Consider the following 20,053-nt stretch of genomic DNA (forward strand, 5'->3'; position numbering starts at 1 on the left):
CCCACGGCTGAGGAGCAGCAGGGCACAACCCTGTGGGGACCCCCATTGCCGAAACTGTTTATGAAATTGTAAACCAGGCTGCAAGAGGGAGACGGTCTGGAGGCAGAGGGGAGGGGGAGCTCATTCCTCCTCCCTCTCTGTCTCAAAGCCTTTTGCTTTCCAAGCTCAAATGCAGCTGAAATCTGACGCCTGGACTGCACACACTGTGAGACGTGGGCATGCCCTTGCAGTGCACTGATTTCCTCTGCAGCTTGGAGAGCCAGAGCCGTGCTGAGGCTCAGGAGAGGAGTCACTCCATCAGGCAGTGAGTGCCACATCACTGTGCTGCCTGTGCAAGGGGCTCCAGCATGGTCCTGAGACTCCTGCTCCTCCTAGGTGGGCTCCTTAGGGCCACCAAGCCAGCACCCCGCTGTGAAACCACCCAGGAGACCCTAGGTAAGGCTAATCACCCCAAAAGTCCTCCTTCTTCTCTTCTTCCTTCTCCTGGAGATAACTAAAGAGTTCCAGCTTCAAGGAGAGGGAGGCAGGAGCTGTCACTCTCCCCTAGAGATGAGGGGGATCAACTCTTTGGAAATCTGAGTACGGCTGGTGGTGAAACTGGGGTTGTGCTTGGGAAGTATGGATGCGAAGGTGGGAGGTGTGTGGCTCTGCAACAGAAAAACAAGGCTGTGATGTAAGGGAGCATAATGATTCCTCATCACTGTCTTTAAGGCTGTCATAGAGGTGTCTTTCTGTCAATCTGTGGAGTTGACAGTTGTTAGGACCCCCGTCACTGTTATTGGGAATGTAGAAGGTTTGCCTCTCATCTCTGGCATTGCCTTCTAGGAATGTGGTAGTCAGATTGCAAGAAGGTGAACTTTTGACCTTCTGTATGTTTTTCTGCTTAAGAAAAAAAGCTTTTCCTTACTTTTAGCTTTAGGTCATTTATTTCAAGTCCAAAGTATGAGATTTATTAGGATCTGACAGCTGTAGGGTGTGTTTTAGCTTGCTATAAGCAATATGGAATTTGTATGAGTTGATTGGCTGGAAAATCAGATCTACCCTTTAGAATAAAGGTTAGATAGGAACATGCTGCTAAATTAATTGAAAGTTTTGATTCAGTAACCAGTTGACTGATAACATATATATTAAAAGTTCCTTTTGAAAATACATGGTTTTTTTAATCAAGTGTGCTTAATTAAAATTTCATTTATGTGGGGACAGTGGAGACACGAATTCAGTGTAGTGACAAGGTCTATTCCAGGAAAACTATTTTCAGACAGTTTAAACTTAAAATGAGTCAGAAAAATATTTATTTTATAGGATTACAGGAAGAGATAAGTTAACCTGAAACTGACCTTAATGTTCCCCAAGGAAATTCAGCTATATTTCAGTGCTTAAATATAAGCCATAGAATGTCGCTGGAATTGAACTGCTACACAATACAGTCCATGTGCCATGTACTGCATATAATTTGAGAGTGCAGTTCCCACGAACATCAAAGTGAGGTCTACCACAGCCTAAAGGGATTTTATTTTTGGATAAAGCTGCACAAAGAGAAGTGTTGTAGACTATTTACAGCCAATTACAGGAAGAGGCTGCGTGGTTTGCAGCATGACCTTTCTCTGTGAGGTATGATTCTGCTCCAGTTCCAGCTGATCAAAGTCTTGCCATGGGACATTAATCCTAGCAACCACAAATGTATGGATCATTGAGGGGTGATTCTGAGAGTGTTTTTTGTGTGTTGGCAGCTGTGGTGTCTTTAGGGCAGGGCTTTCAGAAAGGTAGGTGAGTATGCTGCTAGAGGGATGGCTAGAGGTAGAGAAAGGGAGCTGTCAATGTCACCTCATTGTGTGCCACGTAGGGACACACTTCACACTGCAGGGCTGCTGGAGCAGGCGATAAAGTAGCAGCTTGGGCATTGAGAGACCTGACGGGTTTCTCAAGGGTCTTTCTTTTCTAAAGGGGGGATAAGGTCATGTCAGGCCACATGAAAAGAGAGGGTCCTGCGGTGGCGCACGTGTTCACAAATGGACTTTGCAGGGTTCTCCTCTCAGTGTTCAGGGCATAGGCTATACCTTGAGCTGTAGCAGTGGGGTTTTCTCCCCTGTTTTTGGTTCCCTTGCATAGGTCTTGCTGTATCCCAGTGGTCAGACCTGTAGTGCCCTGCAAGAGAAGACCAGCCTGGAGGTGGTTTTACAGGAAAGAACAGCATGAACCAGTGCCACTGTCTGACTCCCAGCAAGGCTGGGGGCTGCTTTCTGCAGGCTTCCTGGTGGTATTTGTTCTGCAGTGATTCATTTTGCCTTTTTTTTTTTTTTTTTTATAAGAAGCCAAAATAAAACATGGTTTACAATACCAAGATCCTTTGAAAATGCTTTGTGCTTTTCTGTTAAGAAAAATACGGAAATGATTACTGTCATCCAGCTCCACAATATGACACAGGCGTCATACACTGTGTGGTGAGCTGTTTGGGCAGCAGCTGGGAGCCGTGGCACTGACGGAGGGCCCTTCTCCCTAGCTGTGTCCTGTATCCCGGGGGAGGCAGTAAGCTGCTGTCTCTCTTGGTGATGTTACATGGTCCCATGCCAGTGAGGCAGCACTTTCAGACCCTGATGAGTTTAACTGGCCTCTTAGCCTATAGCTTGGGTGAGAAAAGTACAGTTTAGCATGTTTCCTCTGAGAGATGGCCAAACTTTTCAGAGAGAGCTAATAAACCAGGTTCCTGTTTATCCAAGTGGTGCATCTCTACTGCTGACTGATGTAGTCCAGTGGAAATTAGTTAAATGAAGTGCTTTATAATGATTGACAACCCATAGAACTAAAAACCCAGAGAAGCAGATTGAAGTCATATGTCTTCAAATAAGTGACTTTCCTTGCAGCCGGGGACAGCTCTGCAATTGTCATGCCACCAGGGCTAGGCTAAGGATGCATAATAGGATCCTAGAATGGCTTGGGTTGGAAGGGGCCTTAAAGATCATTTCATTCCAACCCCCTGCCATGGACAAGGACACCTTCCACTAGATGACGTTGCTCCAAGCCCTATCCAGCCTGGCCTTGAGCACTTCCAGGAATGGGGCATAACAGCGATAAACCCCTTATCAACAGTGGTACTAACAGCAGTTAAGCCTTTCCTTTCCTGATCACCGGTATTCAGGGAGCGCTTTATTGGGGAATTCCGGGTAGGGCTACACCAGTGCTCCAGTGGGGTTGCGAGCCCCCGGGGCTCGCAGGGTGCGCGGGGAGGGGACGCCGCAGGTCCGCCCTGGCCGCGGGCGGCTCCGGGCTGCGGCCACCGCCGCCACCGTCCGGGCCCGCGCCGCCGTCTGTGGTGCCACCGTGTGGCTCCTCGGCTCGCACACACGGCTGGGGAGGCACCGACCCGGCCTCGCGCTCAGCAGGGATGCCCGAGCCTTTTGCCACTCTCCCGATCCCTGCCCGAGCATTTGACGGATGGTCCGGGCACGTGGCACAGCCTGTCAGATGACAGAACCGTGGAATTGTTACGGTTGGAAAAGACCGCTATGATCTTTGAGTTCAACCGTGAACCCGGCACCACTGTGTTCAGCCCCAAACCAGCACATCTACACGTCTTTTAAATGCTTCCAGGGATGGTGATTCAACCAGATCCCTAGGCAGCCTGTTCCAATGCTTGACAACCTTTTTCTGAAGAAATCTTTCCTACTATCCAACCTAAACCTCTCCTAGACCAACCTGAGGCCGTTTCTTCTCATCCTTTTACTTGTTACCTGGGAGAAGAGACTGATCCCCACCTCACTGTAACCCCCCTTCAGGTAAGGGTAGAAAAAGAGAAGGTCCCCCTGAGCCTCCTATTCTCCAGGCAGGAGACCAGAGGCGTGGAGCTGTTTAACCTGAAGCTGTGGAGGTAGGAGAGCAGCCAGAGTGCTGGTTGGCACACCTGTCACTTGTGGGTCTCTTCCTCTTCCAAGCACCTTGTTGTTTTCATCATTTTGGCTTTCTCTTGAGACAGGCATCACCCCATCCTGAAGATCTCTGGCCTTAGTCACTGGAGATGAGAGGGAGTGGGGAGGTACAAGGAAAAGAGATGAAGAGTGAAAAACCACCAGTGTAGGAGGCAGGGGACAGTTACAGTATTTCTTCTGGAGCCAAGAACAGATTCTGTGACACTGACTCCTCTCTGAGCTATGGCTTTGAGTAAGACTGATTGTCTTTTGGAAAGTCAGATTGACAGAAAAAGTGTGTTCACATATAGATGTTATACCTTTTCCCTCTCCTTCTCTGCAGCTCCAAACTCCAAAATGTTCCATGGTTTTTGCTAAGTGAAGGGGGGGAAAAAGGGAAAAGCTATTTCCTTCCATGACCTTCACAATGGCTCTGGCTTCATGGGACCTGGGCAAATTTGTTCACCTGCTGTGGATGTTTCTCATGCTGGTTTCCTGGTGAAACCTGTGCATACACAGAGGCAGAGCCTCTCCAGCTGCTGCTCCTGTGCTCCTGTGATTGCAGTGAGCAACCTGGCAGTGGGCTGGGGTCTGCTGCCTGCCCCAGTGGGGTGGTCCCTCATCTTGCTGTGGCTAGCACAGGCAGGTGCTGACATGGAGCATGACCACAGGACTGTGCTGCCACGTGTGGGAAAGCCCAAGCTGCAGGAATCTCCCTGGCTTGACCCGAGATGGATGTGTCCGAGTTGTGTCAAAACCAAAAAATGCAGGATTAGGATCTACATCATGCTCACTCACAAGATGAGAAATTCCTGCTCTTTGTGAAGCCAGTTGTCATCACTGAAACATGTGAGCTCTGCTGAATTCCTGCCAGGGGCTCTAGGATTTCTACACATTATTATTTTAGCAACGCTGATCTTCAGCCCCATTTAAAATGGGAAATGGGATCAGAAACGGACACTTATGTGGGCAAAGTAAGTTTATATCGAAAATAAAATACACAGGTATCTCCTTATACTGCTGAAATGATTTATGCATGATTTTAATCAGAAGGCAAAGTTTTCTTTAGAATACTTGTACAGACATCTTTAAAGTGTGGGGGTGTGAATACATAGAAGTCAAAACTTGAACAAAACCCCACTGCTCTTAGTCACAGCTAGGCTTTTAGCAAGACTTAGTAACACTAATGGTTGATCCCCTGTAACATTTCTAGACATTACCTCTCCCTTCACACAGTCACAGTGTTTGAGGATGCTAGCTGGCTGATAGCTCCCATGGTCCCCTTTGGGTTGCTGATGCCATGTGAGAGCCATCCACTTTCAAGCCTGGACCAAATGCTGGATAAAAGTCATGTGTTATTGCTTGATGCAGGGAGGTACCATGCAGAAGTCACTTATCACGTTGTGAGCAGAGTGTTCGAGGCTGGTGGGACATGTCCTGATCTCTTTGCTGGGCTTTTGTGAACCATGGCTTTTATGACTGGAGAATTCTTCTTTGGACAGAATCAGCCTTCCTGGATGCAGCTGTCACAGATCAGTGGAGTTTAGGGATTTAGGGTTACTGTGTCCACTTGAGAAATAAAACTGAAGTTTCAATCCCTTAATTTATCCTGTTGTCACTCCATTGATATAATTGTCACCTAATTTTTAGGGTTATAATAGGATACACTTATCTAGGAGGCAATATGAGATTAAGGCACAGATTTAAGTCAAGGTTATTAAATTGTCCATCTTATAAAATATATATATAAAAATACCACATTTATTTGTAACTCAACTACTTATAGAAGAATCAGACATGATGTTAGTTATAACAGTTCTCGTGTATCTAAACTAAAGAAAAGACAGAGTTGTTCTAGGGGGATGGATATACTGTTTAAAGAGGATGGGATGATGTTTTGGCAAATGTTTTGGAAAGACTGGGGCAGAAAAGACCCCTCAGTTATTCAGACATGATCCTCCATCCCGTAACATTCAAGATAGTTGGGCTTACTTAAAAGAAAGCTTCTGACTGTGGTAGGTTGTTGGCCAAAGCACTTGGAGAGTACCACATCCTTAGACAGTGGGAACTGAGCGATAAAGAATGTATGGTCACAAAGTAAAGCTATGGAGACATTGCAGATTCAGATTACCTGGTTAATAAGTGGTTTCATCCTTCTCCAGGCAACCTGGCAAAAAAATTGATCCTTTAGATGACAGTTGTAGGGATTTCCTGACCTATTCTGCCTTCTCACCCCAGCTGTTGTTTAACACCATCATGCCCCAGATATGAGCTGATTTCTTCCTCCTTCACTGACCAGACACTGAGAGATGATCTCCACATGTCTCCAGATCATCCTGGTGCACAGGAAATGCTTGTTCAGCTACAGCCCAGTCACACATGCAGCTCACTAAGCTTTCAGTCAATTGGCAACTGCTGGCCCACTTTGTTATCATCATCTTTGTTGCATTTTGTTTTCCCAGTGGGTAATTTTTCCCTTGCAACTTGGAAAAGCTGAGGTCAGAAAAAGGCATTTAGTAGGTTTTTTTTTTAGGGAATTATGTTTATGTTCAGGATTTTCAGCTCCTGAAGGACTCCTTGGAGTAGCACTTACCAGCCAGAGACACAGCTGGGGTGACACCCATCTCTAGAGGCACCAAGGCAGTGGTGGGGGACAGACAGACAGATAGGGATACTCTTCATCAGTTCTTTTAGGCACCTACAACTGCAGACATGTTTAAGTTGCATCTGAACAACTAGAAACAATGGAAGATTACTGGTGCCCACTAAGCCTGCCTTTGTGCCCTTGCTGTGTGACAGGTCTTGGTGTGCATCTGCACAGATTTTGACCTGTGGTCCACAGGCTGTGAGCTTACATCATCCATGGAAAAGCTTCAACACCTTTTCACTGGCCCCAGAGAAGTCCAGAGAGAGAAAGAGTCCAGAAAAACAGCCTCAAAAGAGCTGACTGCAGTGGCATTGCTGAGGGAACACCTTCAATAATTCAATAAAAATGTGTGTGCAACCCAATGCCGGGAAGCAGGTGGGTTAGAAAGAAGGGTGATTGGCAATGGACATTGGCTTGCATCTTCCTGCTGTGATCTTGCTCTGCAAAGTGAAGGCAGATGAGGCATTAATCTCTTTCAGGTGCTTTCAGGCTTCTTCAAGTGAAGGAGCAGGGTTAAAGGAGGGCTGCACAGTGCTCCTGGGCACTGCTTCTGCCTGTTGCAAGCACATCCCTCCCCCAGGCAGTTACTGCAATTGCTGGAGGGTTAAAAACAGATATTCAGTCCTCTACTCACAAAAGCTTTGATGTACCCAGGAAATGGAGTTAACCACATAGCTGTTTTTTGCAAGCACTCCTCTCTCCTCCCGTTTTTCTGGAATTTTTCTCTGTGGCTGGGAATTTTCTCCACTTCTGCCCCTGCATGTACACCTTAGGTTTGTAGCTGCCTTTCCTTCTGGGCTTTCTGCTCAACCATTCTCCCCCTGTTTGAGCTACTCAGCTCTCTCATTCTGTCACTAGTCACCCTTACATCTCCACTCCTCCCACACCCTTCTCCTGATGATTCTGATCCATTTTAGAGTTATATAATGGATCTTGTCCTGCCCTTGTCCTTGCGCTGTAGTTAGGAGCTGGCTCTGAAAGCAGGCTGTGCTTTGCCATTTGAAGGTGCAGTTCCAGTGTTTTACAAAATGGTACAGCTCAGCAGTGTTTGTATCTGGCTACTAAGTTTTGTCTCTTTAGTGACAAAGGCAGACCACCACTGAAAGATTAACTTGATGAACCGTGTAGAACAGCCAGAAGAGTAATAGTAATGTGATAAGGAACTGAAATGCTTTGTTTGGAAAAGTGGAGGTTTTGACTATAAACAGACTAAAATGAATAAATATGTTCTTCTAGTTTAGAAAAGTATTTTAAGAAGCCCAGAGAACTGGGAGGGAATGTGCTGGTCAGGACAGATCAAAATAAATGAGATAATTTATATTATAAAGACTAGCACACCCCTTACCAATCTGCCTCATTGAATGATTTTGATATTTTAGATTTAAGACTGGCCCTTGGGCTTATTCCAGATCATCAACTGCACGAATCTCCTGTTGGCTTTACTCTTGAAAAGGCAACTGGCCAGTCCATGGTACTGGAAGTAGCTGTTGAGCTCTGTTGTCTTGGTTAGGGTTAATCACAGCAGCTTGTTTCCTTTGGTGCTGAATCATCAAGGGGAAAAAATGTAAGCTTGGCAGTAAAATATGTATGTGCTGCATTGTAGATTTTCAAGCTTGCCTTTGCAAATTAAAACCAGAAGTGTATTTTATAGAGAGAGCTCAGAAAGCTTGAAATGGCTTTTCTCCTCTTCAATAAGTTATTTTACCCATAATCTTAAATAGAAGCTGTGCTACTGAAAGGACTTTTGTAGCTCTGTTGGAATAGCTGGAGTACAAAAATAAACATAAAAAACTGTAAAGGCTGTTCTGGGTCAGGAAGAAAAAGGTGTCTCTGTACCAGCCTGTCGGTGGATGGGACTGAGAGGTGGTGACACTGTCTTCTTTTGAGCCCAGGGAAGATTTTGCACAAAAAAATTGAAAAATTTTAGATTCTTCCAAGCACAGAAGAAGCAGTGACTGAAGCCTGCCAAGGGAATTGGGAGACCTGAGAAACTCTGTGTATCATCGCCTGTCATTTCTCTTATGAAAATGAGGAAGGGAGTGGCTGAACTCTTCTGGCATTGCCAGAGCTTAGAGAAAACGAGCTGTTACGGGTGGGGATGGGGATTTTCTGATGATTTCTGTGTGCAGAGACCCAGGCCAGTAGGTGCAAGGTTGCAGGAACAGAGCATAAAGCTGCAGCCTGGGAGCTGGTCTTGGAGAGTTTCCGGCTGCTGGCTCTCTAGGCAGGCAGGCTCTGGCCCAGCTACATGTATCCACACTTACTTATATAAGCACAAATACTGCAGAATTATCCTTGGCCCCTGCAGAGCTGCACCCTCCAAAAAATATGTAAGCATTGGCGTTAGGAAATGTTGGGAAAGTCAAAACACCACATCAGCACACATACACATTTAAGGCTGGCTATAAAGCAAGGTTTGGCATAAACCAGACCTTTTCTCTCTTGCTTTCATGTATATTGACTCCCAGTAACCTGACATCTCAAGCTGCTTCACTCCGGGGTGTTTACAAGACAGAACTGTGGCTGATATATGGGTCACAGGACAGCTGGCATGATGGGGAGAGGTGGCCTCTTACAGCAGAAAAAGCTGTATAGGTATCTCTAGTAAGGAGAGACTGAGAGAAAATGCCACGGTATGCTGCAAAAGTGTGAGGCTTAGATCTAATTTTAGCTTAGATCTAGATTTAGGTTTAGATCCAGGTTCAGGGCCCTGGAGCAAGGAGCCGCTTTTGCTCATCAGTAAGGGAGTCTTGGTAGCTTTGAGTTTGTGAGGGGCATCCTGGGTCAGAAGTAGTGGAAAAGCTTTGTCTACTATGCAGGGGTGTTGCAGAACCACCCGTGCTTATCACATACTGAGATCAGTTGCCATGGAAAAGATTTACACGGATTTGGTTCCTCATCTGAAAAATAGATCTATCCTCTTCAGTCAGCATCCTTGTTAATGAGTAATAGCCATGTTGCTTAATAGATTTCCTCTCCCTATATAGATATGGTAAAATATCGAAGTGTAGACAGCAGGTAGCACAGTCTGAAACCAGAGCTGTCTTTCCCTCTCCTGTGCTAACATCTCCTCCTACTCACGAAAGGAGTCAGTCCTCAGGTGAACCCAGGGACAGCACATGACTTAGCAGAATTTCGTCTCTTCTATCAGCTGTCCATTGCTTCCCAGTGCCTCTCCTTCTGGCCAGCTGGGCAGAAAGAGGCATCTGCTGAACTCAGCAAGTCTGCTGCTGCTTGGAGAGCTGGAGCAGGGAGAAGCAGCACCATGTCTAGACTCTGCCTGCTGCATTTTCCCTTCAGTTTCCTCTGCTTGTTCCAGCCTGTTGCCAGAACACCTTTTTGTTCCAGCTGAATAAGCAGAATTCTGAGATGGCCTGTGCCACATCTCACTGACTGATGGCTATAGCAGTCCTGCACAGCAAAAGCAGTTGGGGAGACTGTGTGTGCCTCAGTTTTGTTATTTGATCATTGGATGTTGGAGATATAAACAAAAAGGGCAATTGTAGCTTGGTCCTGGAGCCAGCAGAGGGGAAAACACCTCTTACCTTTGAGGAAATGTGAGCAGTTGTAGAAAGACCATTCATACTCCCCAAATGCCCCACGAACAGCTCTGCCCAGCACACACAACCCTCTAGTCTAAAATAATAGCTACAATACATTCATTTTTTTGCTCAGGAGAGGGAAAAAAAAGGTGTCAAATATTTCTCATCCACCCCTCACGGTAACAAAGGGGATTCATTGCTACCTGGTGATAGAGATAGTGTCACTCTCCTCATTGAGACGTGGATAAACTCAAGCCAGTTCTCTTCACACTACGTTTTCCCCTCTGTAAGAAACATTTGGCTGACTCCAGACTTGTGTCCAAGGTCTCTCAAATGTGGGTGTGATAGTGTTAGTATATAAGACTATCCAGATTCAGGAGGTAGTGACATCCAATTTTATCAGCAGGATTAATTGCTGGAGCTGTTACTAACAAGAGATCATTTCTTTCTCTCTCCCAGCTAGCACTGTACAAAATGCTATTCCTTGATTATCCCCAGATGTAACTCTACATGCAGTATCTGGCTGAGATGAAGCTTTTTTAGAAATGCCTTGACCTTAATAACTAACTCACAGAGGGGATTGTCCCTAGCTAGGGGAAACACTGAAATCCTATAATGGAAGGCACTGTTGATGAACCAGGTATTATTTAATGCAATTAGCATAATTTACTGAGCCAGGAAAGAAGTTTGTATGGATATAATTTTTTCTAGCTTGCTGCTAAACAGAACTTGTTGGTGTTGGGGATGGGCTGTTTCTGCTGGTTCTGATGCCTCATTTATTTTATGAGGTAATGTGGCTCAATTGCAATCCATAATATAGAACCAGAATAATTTCCAGTTAAATGTCCCCTTCCAAGATAAAATCCCAGGGTTAATTTGGTTCTCATTACAATGACTTTATTTTGGCTAAAGAATGATCCACTCACTAGCAACACATATGCAGATGATTACATTTAAACAAATATGCCAGGAGTAGAAGTTTAAACTCTCTTTAGAAGGAAAGAAAGAAAACATAATGAATTTGGTCTTGTGAGGACAAATGCTCAATTTACTGAGCAAGAAGCAAAATGCCTGTCCCCCCAGTGAGAGCAAGAAGAAATAGCAAGAGAAGAGATCCCCAATAAATGGCAAGGAAAGCGAACCTGGTGGTGTTCAGGCTTGCACAGAGTGATTTAGCTCCTATGAGGCACTGGTGAAACCAACTCCAATACCTTGGTAGAAATATATTTCTTTAGTTGCCAGTATTGGAGAAGAACAATATAAAATCATTGGCTACAGGAGCAAAGGAAGCATTTCCTGGGTCATCAAACTGTGTTCCTTCAAAATCAAGAGAGCATCATTTATTTGACCTAGTAAACAGAAAGCAGAGGAGATCCAATTGCTCTTGCAAACACAGTGTGAAGGAATGCACCAGGGAATGCAGAGAGCTACTTAAGCTAAAGGACAATGTTGGCACAACAATGGATATAAACTGGCCACAAATACTTTTAAACAGGAAATTAAAAGGCAATTTCTAGCCATTAGAGGAGTGATCTTTTGGAAAAGCTTTCCTGTGAGAGTAGTTGGGGAGGAAAATAACTAGCTTTAAGATTATTATTAAAAAGTGTGATAAAATGCAATTGCTAGAGATACAATGAAGTAGGATGAGGAAGAAATAAAGTCCTCTCATATCTACCAAAGGCTGTATTGCTTTTGAGAAAAGGTATCCACAACATTATGTGGGACAAATAGATCTTTAAGACACTTTGATCTGTCCAGAAGGACTCATATGGACTTTTAGACTAAACCAGATTAAAAAAGACCTAGGTTTTGATTAGTGAAATTTCCTAGGTGCCTAACTGTGTGTGAATGAGCATGAATGGGGTTTCTGAACTCAGCGTATTCTGTGATTCTGTAATATGTGCCTGCTGGGAATATGTGCTTGTTCCTGGTATGTCTGGACCTCAGGACACAGATCTGCAGGGGCCTCTGTGGGGATACCAGATCAGACAATACCTAACACAAGGGAGGAACCATGTATGCCCACCCTGTAATGATTTTTCTTTTCCTCTTTATTTACAGGTCAATGCCAGACTGTACAGAAAGGTATGAAGTGTCTTTCCTCAGTGTTTGTGGAGAACCTCAAAACTATAAGTATTTCTTCATGATTTCCTGACAAGTATTCTCATGTTGGTGCTATAGAGGGTTCTCTTACAAGAGAAATGTGCTCCTTCACACAGTGTAGTATTTTGCTACTGTGACAACAGTATTTGTTACCAGACAGAGTCATTACCAAGAGAAGGATGCTCAAATGTAGACCCATTACTATAACAGCCAGTAATTTTATGAAGAGATGTCTTTCTATTACTCTTTTTCACCTCTAAGTGGGTTGAAGGTATTACCAACATTTTCCTAAGATCTCCGAACCTGATTTCCTTAAATTTATTGGGTTTATGAGAACATACATGTAATCATATTTATGGGTCTTCTTGCCTGTGAGTGAAGCATCAGAATGACTTTTCATCTCTTTGGGCAATTTCAATCAAACTTCACAGAGGGTCTGTAGTTTCAGAGATATTAAACTATACAAATTTTGTGGGGCCAAGCAGAGAAAAGAGATAACTTAGTGATATGTTCCCCACTAAAGAAAAATCCTCACACCTACTCAGGGAATCCATATGAAAAGGCAAGGACAGGGGAGAGAGTGATATCACAAATACACTTTTATTCGGGAATCTGAGTTTTTCTCACCAGCAAATTCCCACCTTTCTCTTAGGAATTCTCTGGTCAAATTCCTAAACTCAAATTATATCTCCGGAACGAAGCGTGCTTCTCATCATCTTTCTATAAGTGGTTTTAAATATGCAATTCAGTTTGCAAACTGTTTCCAGCCTACCTGAGAACTAAAAAAAAAAGTTCATTGGACATGGTATTTGTTATGTTGTCTTTGAATTATTCAGAATGTCAGTGAAGAAAGTTTTTTTTTCTGTGTTCATCTCCTTTTCATAGCAAAATGTGTGGATATTGCCCTGAGTTCTTGTATTGATGTTGCCTATACTCAAATGGTGTATCCTAACTTTCTGGATCAGAAGTCTCGAGAAGTGATTGAGTACAGCTCTGAGTACCTGCTCATCAGTGTGCTGCACAACTTGCTCCAGGGGGAATGCAACCCCGACCTGAGGCTCCTGGGCTGCTCAGTGCTGGCCCCACAGTGTGAAAAGGACAAAGTCATAAAGCCCTGCAGGCATGTCTGTGAAAACCTCAAAAAAAATTGCCTCCCTGCCTTTGATGCAATAGACATGGCCTGGCCCTACTTCTTAGACTGTGACCGCTTCTTCGCTGGGGAGGAAGAGGGGTGCTTTGACCCGCTGGCAAAGCTGCGAGGTGAGCAAGGAAACTCTGCTCCTGTGGGGAGAGTCTCATCTCACTCAGCTTGACATATCTATGGCACAAAACCTCTTCACTTGCCATCTCAGCCTGTTGTCTTTGTAGAGACCTGTAACGTGTCATTAATTCTGTTCCACCTATTTTAAACAATTAAACTGTGCTCAAGAAGTAGCTATTTCTCTCTCTCATTTAAAAAGAGCATCAAGACAGGCAGCTCAGGGCAAGATGTTTGGATGCATTTAGATAAGCCCTGTCCTGTGTGATAGCTGTCTATATATTTGAAATCTTTTATTTGAAAACTGAAACTTTAGTGAACTCATAAATCTGTGACTGCCTGTCAAACTTAACAGCTGATTAAAATGTTCTTATTCATGACTGTGACAGATTTTTGTTTGGATGAAGAAGATCCAGATAGCTGAAGACAGATAAATCTCATTAAAAAAAAACACATAATTCAAAGGGAAAAATCTGTACAATTTGTTGCTAAAATGAGCTAGTATGCCAAAGGCCAAATTATAGCTGGAAATTGCACAAATATTTGTTAGTGTGCATATGCATTAGTAGGAAATTGCAAATACAACATGCCACAATAAACAGTGTAGGATGTACTACATACATTTAAGGTTTTGATTACAGCTTTATTTTCTATAATTCTTCTACTTATAAAGATATTTTGCAAAAAAGTGCAGGCTTTCATACAATCCTCTGAGCACTATGGTTTTAAACACTGTGTTATGATTTTTCATTGCAGGAGAAGTAGATGCTGAGGAAGATTTGCCTTCAGACTTGCCAGCAACTTTTATTCAGTTCAAACACCATTCATATTCCCAAATGGTGAGCACGCTGAAGAAGACTGCTTCTAAGTGCTCCCACATTGCAACAACTTACAGCATAGGGCGCAGTTTTGAAGGGAAGGATCTTTTTGTGATTGAGTTTTCAACCAAGCCTGGACACCACGAACTGCGTGAGTTATATCAGTGCTGATCAGGTTGCTTGAGGAGAGACCAGATTATTCAAGTGAAAACAGGCCCTTCTACTGGGACATCTTTTAAACTGTAAAAAGCATTGATTCAACAACATTTCTCCTCCCTTGTGTTCCTGAAATACAGTGATAGTTGATGATTCCTTGCAGCAGTTACAACCCAGTAGCAATTTCTTACTGTTATGAGCTCTGTCATGACCACGCCTGGTAATCCTGTTCCTTGTATGACTGTGTATTTGGTTGCAGTGATGTGGCTGTTATTTATTTGTACCCAAGGTACAAATCTGGGATACTTTTCTGTTACTGACTTGCCCTCTCTATCATCTACCACTTCCTCACTGTCCTTCACATCCTAAAATACAGATGTCTTCTGAGAAGGCCTCACGTACAGAAGGGGATTGTCACTAAAAAAGGATGATCCAGCACAGAAAACAATCCTTCTGCACAGAGAATGAGCAGAGGTTCATGTCAGTGCTGTACCTGTCAGTGTAACAGGTGGATAATACCAGGAATTATGTTATCAAAGAACCTGAATAGATGCTATTATACTATATATAGGTGCTAATATATACATCAGGATGTGAGTCCTCACAAATTTTCTTCAGAGGGGAATGGCGCAAATCTCTCTTTCGTAGTTTCATCACTAAGACAGCAAGGGTCTGATTTTTAAGTGGTTTGAATTCTTCAAAAAGCAGATAATTTTCTAGGGCAGTATTAGGTATTATTTTGCAGTTACCAGCTTCCAGCTCAAAAAATTGTACCTGACTAGATACAGTGGATTGCTGTGGCCACTGCTGAGAGCCCCGGGTTGCTTCTCATCAGAAGAGCCCCAGCATCAGCACAGCCTCAGCAGTGTGGCAGAATTGAACGACATCTGACTTAATACTTTATTGAGATTATGATCTCAGCTCATGCTGCTGTGTCCTCTGTGTGCTGTGCTGCAGGGGAGTCAGAGAGGACAGCAAAGACTGGTAGCTTTGTTTACTTTCAGCTGTGCTGCATTGCATGGTCTAGAGGTATTTTGAGGTGTCTTTAAACTTAATCAGGTCCCAGCAGATGTCATTAACAGAGCAAAGATCTACATTACATTTTCCTGGCCTATCATCCTTCCTCTATTTTTCAAAGAAAATAAGTTGCAGGTGTCTTTTTAAGCTTGTACTCCTTTTGCCAGGAAAACACGAAGCCTATGAATCAGGCTTTTAAATGAAAACTCTGATATGACATGATAAAAGATGCTAGTTTAACACATTTCCTAGCATTTTTCTCTAAATCTGTTGCTTCATGCTGCTCAGGACAACATAAAAGGAGGTGGAAATAGCTCCAGATTTGGAGATTTTGCCAGCCTGAGCAAGTGGCATAATAGATCTGTGCCAGGCCCCCTCCAGTATCTAGGGCTCGAGGATGGCCTGGATCAAAGGCAAAGATGAAGGAATAGACAGGAAAGGGTGTTTCCAAAGTGCACCTATTTTCTACTTTCCATTAGTCTCTAAGGAAGGATGGAAACTGAGTGAATAACTGCAGGGAACTGTGAAGTTATGTGTTTCTAATAGACTTATTCCAGGGCTATTTAGCCCGAAAGCCCCTTTTTATGCATAACCCAACTTCTTATCCAAATAAAGGGGTAATATATTACACATCTGCAGGACGTTTCTAGAGTCTGTGAAAAAATAAGGCATTGAAGCCACCCAAGGTAGGTCAGTGTGCCAGGGCTGTAGTTTGTTCCTTCCCAGCCATGGCGTGATGTTTTTGTTTTCATCATCCTTTGCTCACATGTAATGATGACTCTAGCAAAAGCTCAGACCAATGATTGCCTCTTATGGTTTGGAATCCTGATAGTTTGGACTTAACTTTATTTCACACTATTTAAACTGTTGCTGAACTGATGTTTAACAGAGGGAAGTTCACCTGGAACTGCTGTGCTATTTGCAGGGACGTGTGGAGGAAATTAGTGTAAATAAAACTTTGACTCATCAGTGAGAAACTTGGGTTAGTCTGATTTTGGAAGCCACTCAGGTATAATCAAATTAAAGCATCTCATTGCTTCATGTTCCACAGTCAAGCCAGAATTTAAGTACATTGGCAACATGCACGGAAATGAGGTTGTGGGGAAGGAACTACTGATATACCTCGCACAGTATCTGTGTTCAGAGTATCTTCTTGGGAACCCTCGCATCCAGACCTTGATAAATAACACCAGAATTCATCTCCTGCCTTCACTCAATCCTGATGGGTATGAACTGGCTGCAGAAGAGGTAAAAATTTTATTACAGGGAGATGTTCAGGCCTTCATGTTTCTACAATTCCCCATGGCTAAGAGCGAACTGGGAGGGGAGTGTCATGTAAAAGAGGGAACATTAATAATTGACTGCCAGAATCCCAGGTGGGGCTGGTGGTGCATTGCTTTCCAAAGATGATGTGAACAGAACTAAGAGGAAATCAGAGCCACATTTGTCATTTTTGCTGCCTGCATGTGATGATGTGGGAATGACTGTGTTACTTTTTCACACACTTACCACTCTCTGCTATCTGTTCTGGAACAAAATGCCTACTGACTCACTCTAATGGCTTATACTGTCTTATAAAGAAATGCAGTTTAATACCATGTGATAGATGTTCCTCCTCTTTTAAAACTGTAGGTATAATGAAATGTGAATATTTTCTGTACTGTCAAAGTTTCATAATGGATGGCAGTTTTCAGAGATCAGCCCATGTCTGAGGGAGACCTGTGAAAACAAAGGTTCTATTACTTGTTACCTGACATTCTTCTTTTCCCCTCACTGTTTTCTTTACCACCACAAGCATGAAACTAGACCTTTCTTCCTCTGTGTTTCTCATGTGGGGATCTCTGTCCGTTGTATGAGTCTGGGGTTATTGCATTTTGCCTGTCTTGGGGCATCAGCTGTATTTTCTTTTTCTCCTCCTCTAACCCACTCTGCATGCTGCTCTCAGCAACAGGCTCCTGTGTTCCTCCTATGAGTCACATCACTGGTGAGTGAAACACTTCCTGAATGCTAGTTAGTGCATTAATATTCCTGGAGACAAAATGTGATTAATTAATAAGTGTGGGTTTTTAACAGTACAGACATTTTCAGTTTACTTCTTTTAAAACTTCCCTTTGATTAATCAATTTCCACAAAGTGCTATTTTGAGACAGGGACCTATTCTAAAGTTGGCTTCTGTGCTACAAAATAGGGGGCTGGTTACAATGGATGGGTCATTGGACGACAGACAGCTCAGAACTTGGATCTGAACAGAAATTTCCCAGATTTGACATCTGAGGCTTACAGAAGAGCTGGGATTCGTGGGGCCCGTCTGGACCACATCCCCATTCCACAGTCCTACTGGTGGGGTAAGGTATGAATTACACAATTTATAAATCATACATACTACAGAGCAGCTCAGGAACAAAGAGACTGAGATTGCTTGTTCTGAAGTTATTTGCTTGTAACCAGATTTTATAAGTAAGACTGAAGTGGACAGGCTCAGAATTGGCATGAAAACATGGTGTAGGTCTGGCCAAAGAGGCAGGTGTCACAAATCATTTGAAAAATTTGTGGATAATTTGAACTTTGCTGGTTTAGATTAAGAATAATGACTGTTACAAGGGGGTCACAAGTGTGTAATGATTCATCATTAGTGCTTTAAACTGTAGTGCATGTTAAAGACTTTATGCATTTGGTTGTCATTGCACCAAGCTCTGCACAGGTTTGATGCAATAGGAGTTTCTGCCATGGAAAATGTACAAAGGCTGCATGTAAAGTTGTGCAGTGTCATCTTCCATTAAAAGAGGACGTTTACAAATCACTGTAACCATACAGAGCAGTGGAAACAGCCTGTCAAGCTGCAGTGCTGCTGGAAGGGAGAGTTGCTGCTGCCAGGTGGGAGCAGGATGGAGGCAGCACTACAGGGCCTCACACCCATCCCCACTAAGCTCTGTGTAGTTATATCAGGAATGCAGAGCTCAGCCCTACCTGTGTTGCTGGCAGCCCAGCAGCCGCCGGCACCAACAACTCTCAGGGTAACTTAGTTGCCCTTGAAAGAAGAATCACAGGAAGCTAAATCAGTAGTTCAGATACTGGGAGCTCTTGCTTTCCTCTGCTTTCAAGCTCATTTTAATCTAATTCAATATTTGTTGCTGGCACAAAGCCTCAGACAGGTAGGGAACAGGATTGTTTCGGTATCTGGTATTAGCAGAAGATTTGAGAGATCATACTTCAGTTTCTTACTCTGATGCAGGTGGTCTTATATAAAGCCAGGTCTAAATCCCAAAGGCATCCCTGATGCTGTCCCACTGTTCTGGTACCCCATTTCACAGTAGTAAAATCTAGATGAAAGCCCCTCACTTCCTCAGGATAATGTGCATATGAAGGTGGAAGGCTGTGAGAGGCTCAGTAATGCACAGTGTATTAGAACACTAATTTCTGCCATAACTAAGCTCAAGTAGTTTATTCTATTTTATGCATGTAATCACACATCCCAACTCATGGCACTGAATTTCTGCATGATTATAAGGTCACAAGCTTAAAAGTTTTCAACTTTTGACTGAATAATAACAGATAACAATGAGCTGGTAAATGCAAGTACAGAGGCTCAGAAGGGGAGAAAAGGTTGAGAGCTGTGGAGCAGAGCCTGAGGCCAAATGAAAATAGCTGGGAAAAAAGGGGATTTTAGGAGAAATTCAGAGAGATTTTGATTCACCCCTGTGGTGAGTTTCCCTAGTTTGATGCCAGGTGCCCACCAAAGCCACTCTATCACCTCCTTCCTCAGCTGGACAGGGGACAGGAAAAAAAAACTAAAAGGCAGGTGAAGGTAAAGACAGGGAGAGATTGGTCACCAATTACAATCAGAAGAAAAACAAAATCGACTTGGGGAAATTATTTCTATCTCTTTTATTTATTAAGAATCAAATCAGAGTAGAGTAGTGAGAAATCTTAAAAACACTTTCCCTCCACCTCTGCCTTCTTCCCAGGCTTAACTTTGCACCAGAATTCTACACCTGCTTCGCCCCGTGGTACAGGGGGACCAGGGGGGACCCTGGAAATGGGGGATGCAGTCAGTTCATCACACATTATCTCTGGTGCTCCTTCCACCTGAGGGGGAGGGCTCCTCAGACTCCTCCCCTGCTCCAACATGGGAAGGAAAGGATGGAGATCTCCCTCCAGTCATGTGCTCACTCACTCTGTGTGTCCAGAGGTGCAGGGTTGAGGACCCAGGCAACACTGAGGAAGGACAAACATGTCTTAGACCCACTTTTTTGCCAGTGCAAACTGTGATCTTTTCTCACACTGTGCAGCCCAGAGTCCCTGTAACTGGGTTTCTTGGCTCTAACCTCCTCCCTCTCCAAGTCCTGCTTCTGCCCTGGTTCTTCTGCTGCTCTGTGAGATGCTCAGTGGCAGGCAGCCACTTGCAGGAAGTCATTTTTATAACCATGTATTTAGCTTTCTTAAACACTGTGTAGCATCACAGGAGTTTATAGAGAGATGGGTGGAGACAGCCTAACATTGCTCCCACAGCTATCACCACAGCTGTGCCCCAGCAGCAGCGTGCTGGTCACCATGGGTTGTCTGTCACCACAGAGAAGGGACCAGGGAACCTTGGCACACAACCACCCCCT

The 20,053-nt window shown here is 43.9% G+C and overlaps 1 protein-coding gene and 1 long non-coding RNA gene across 5 annotated transcripts in view; one reads left to right on the forward strand and one right to left on the reverse strand.

Annotated features, from left to right (window-relative positions):
- Window positions 1-280: 280 nt before the first annotated feature.
- The window catches only part of CPZ (carboxypeptidase Z), a 34,290-nt gene continuing 14,517 nt past the window's right edge, over window positions 281-20,053 (forward strand). Inside the window, exons 1-6 of one of the 2 annotated variants that reach the window (XM_069012225.1) lie at window positions 281-435; window positions 12,153-12,176; window positions 13,080-13,454; window positions 14,209-14,421; window positions 16,495-16,691; window positions 17,632-17,793. In XM_069012225.1, the coding sequence (XP_068868326.1) occupies window positions 348-435; window positions 12,153-12,176; window positions 13,080-13,454; window positions 14,209-14,421; window positions 16,495-16,691; window positions 17,632-17,793 (1,059 nt within the window). In that variant the 5' untranslated portion in view covers window positions 281-347. Of the gene's footprint in view, window positions 436-8,063; window positions 8,114-12,152; window positions 12,177-13,079; window positions 13,455-14,208; window positions 14,422-16,494; window positions 16,692-17,631; window positions 17,794-20,053 lie in introns of those variants that run through there. The other variant, XM_069012226.1, reaches the window with a different exon arrangement.
- LOC138109150 (uncharacterized) lies at window positions 4,929-6,948 on the reverse strand. Of its 3 annotated transcripts, none has more exons than XR_011150311.1 (3): window positions 6,496-6,948; window positions 6,034-6,069; window positions 4,929-5,541 (listed from the first exon to the last, which is right to left on the reverse strand). It is a non-coding gene; the product is annotated as an uncharacterized lncRNA (long non-coding RNA). The 3 variants fall into 3 exon arrangements; XR_011150310.1 differs by lacking the exon at window positions 6,496-6,948 and adding an exon at window positions 6,199-6,275; XR_011150312.1 differs by lacking the exon at window positions 6,496-6,948 and adding an exon at window positions 6,199-6,275 and having other exon boundaries at window positions 4,929-5,574.

The sequence above is a fragment of the Aphelocoma coerulescens genome, chromosome 4, assembly GCF_041296385.1.
Source record: "Aphelocoma coerulescens isolate FSJ_1873_10779 chromosome 4, UR_Acoe_1.0, whole genome shotgun sequence".
Lineage (NCBI taxonomy): Eukaryota > Metazoa > Chordata > Aves > Passeriformes > Corvidae > Aphelocoma > Aphelocoma coerulescens.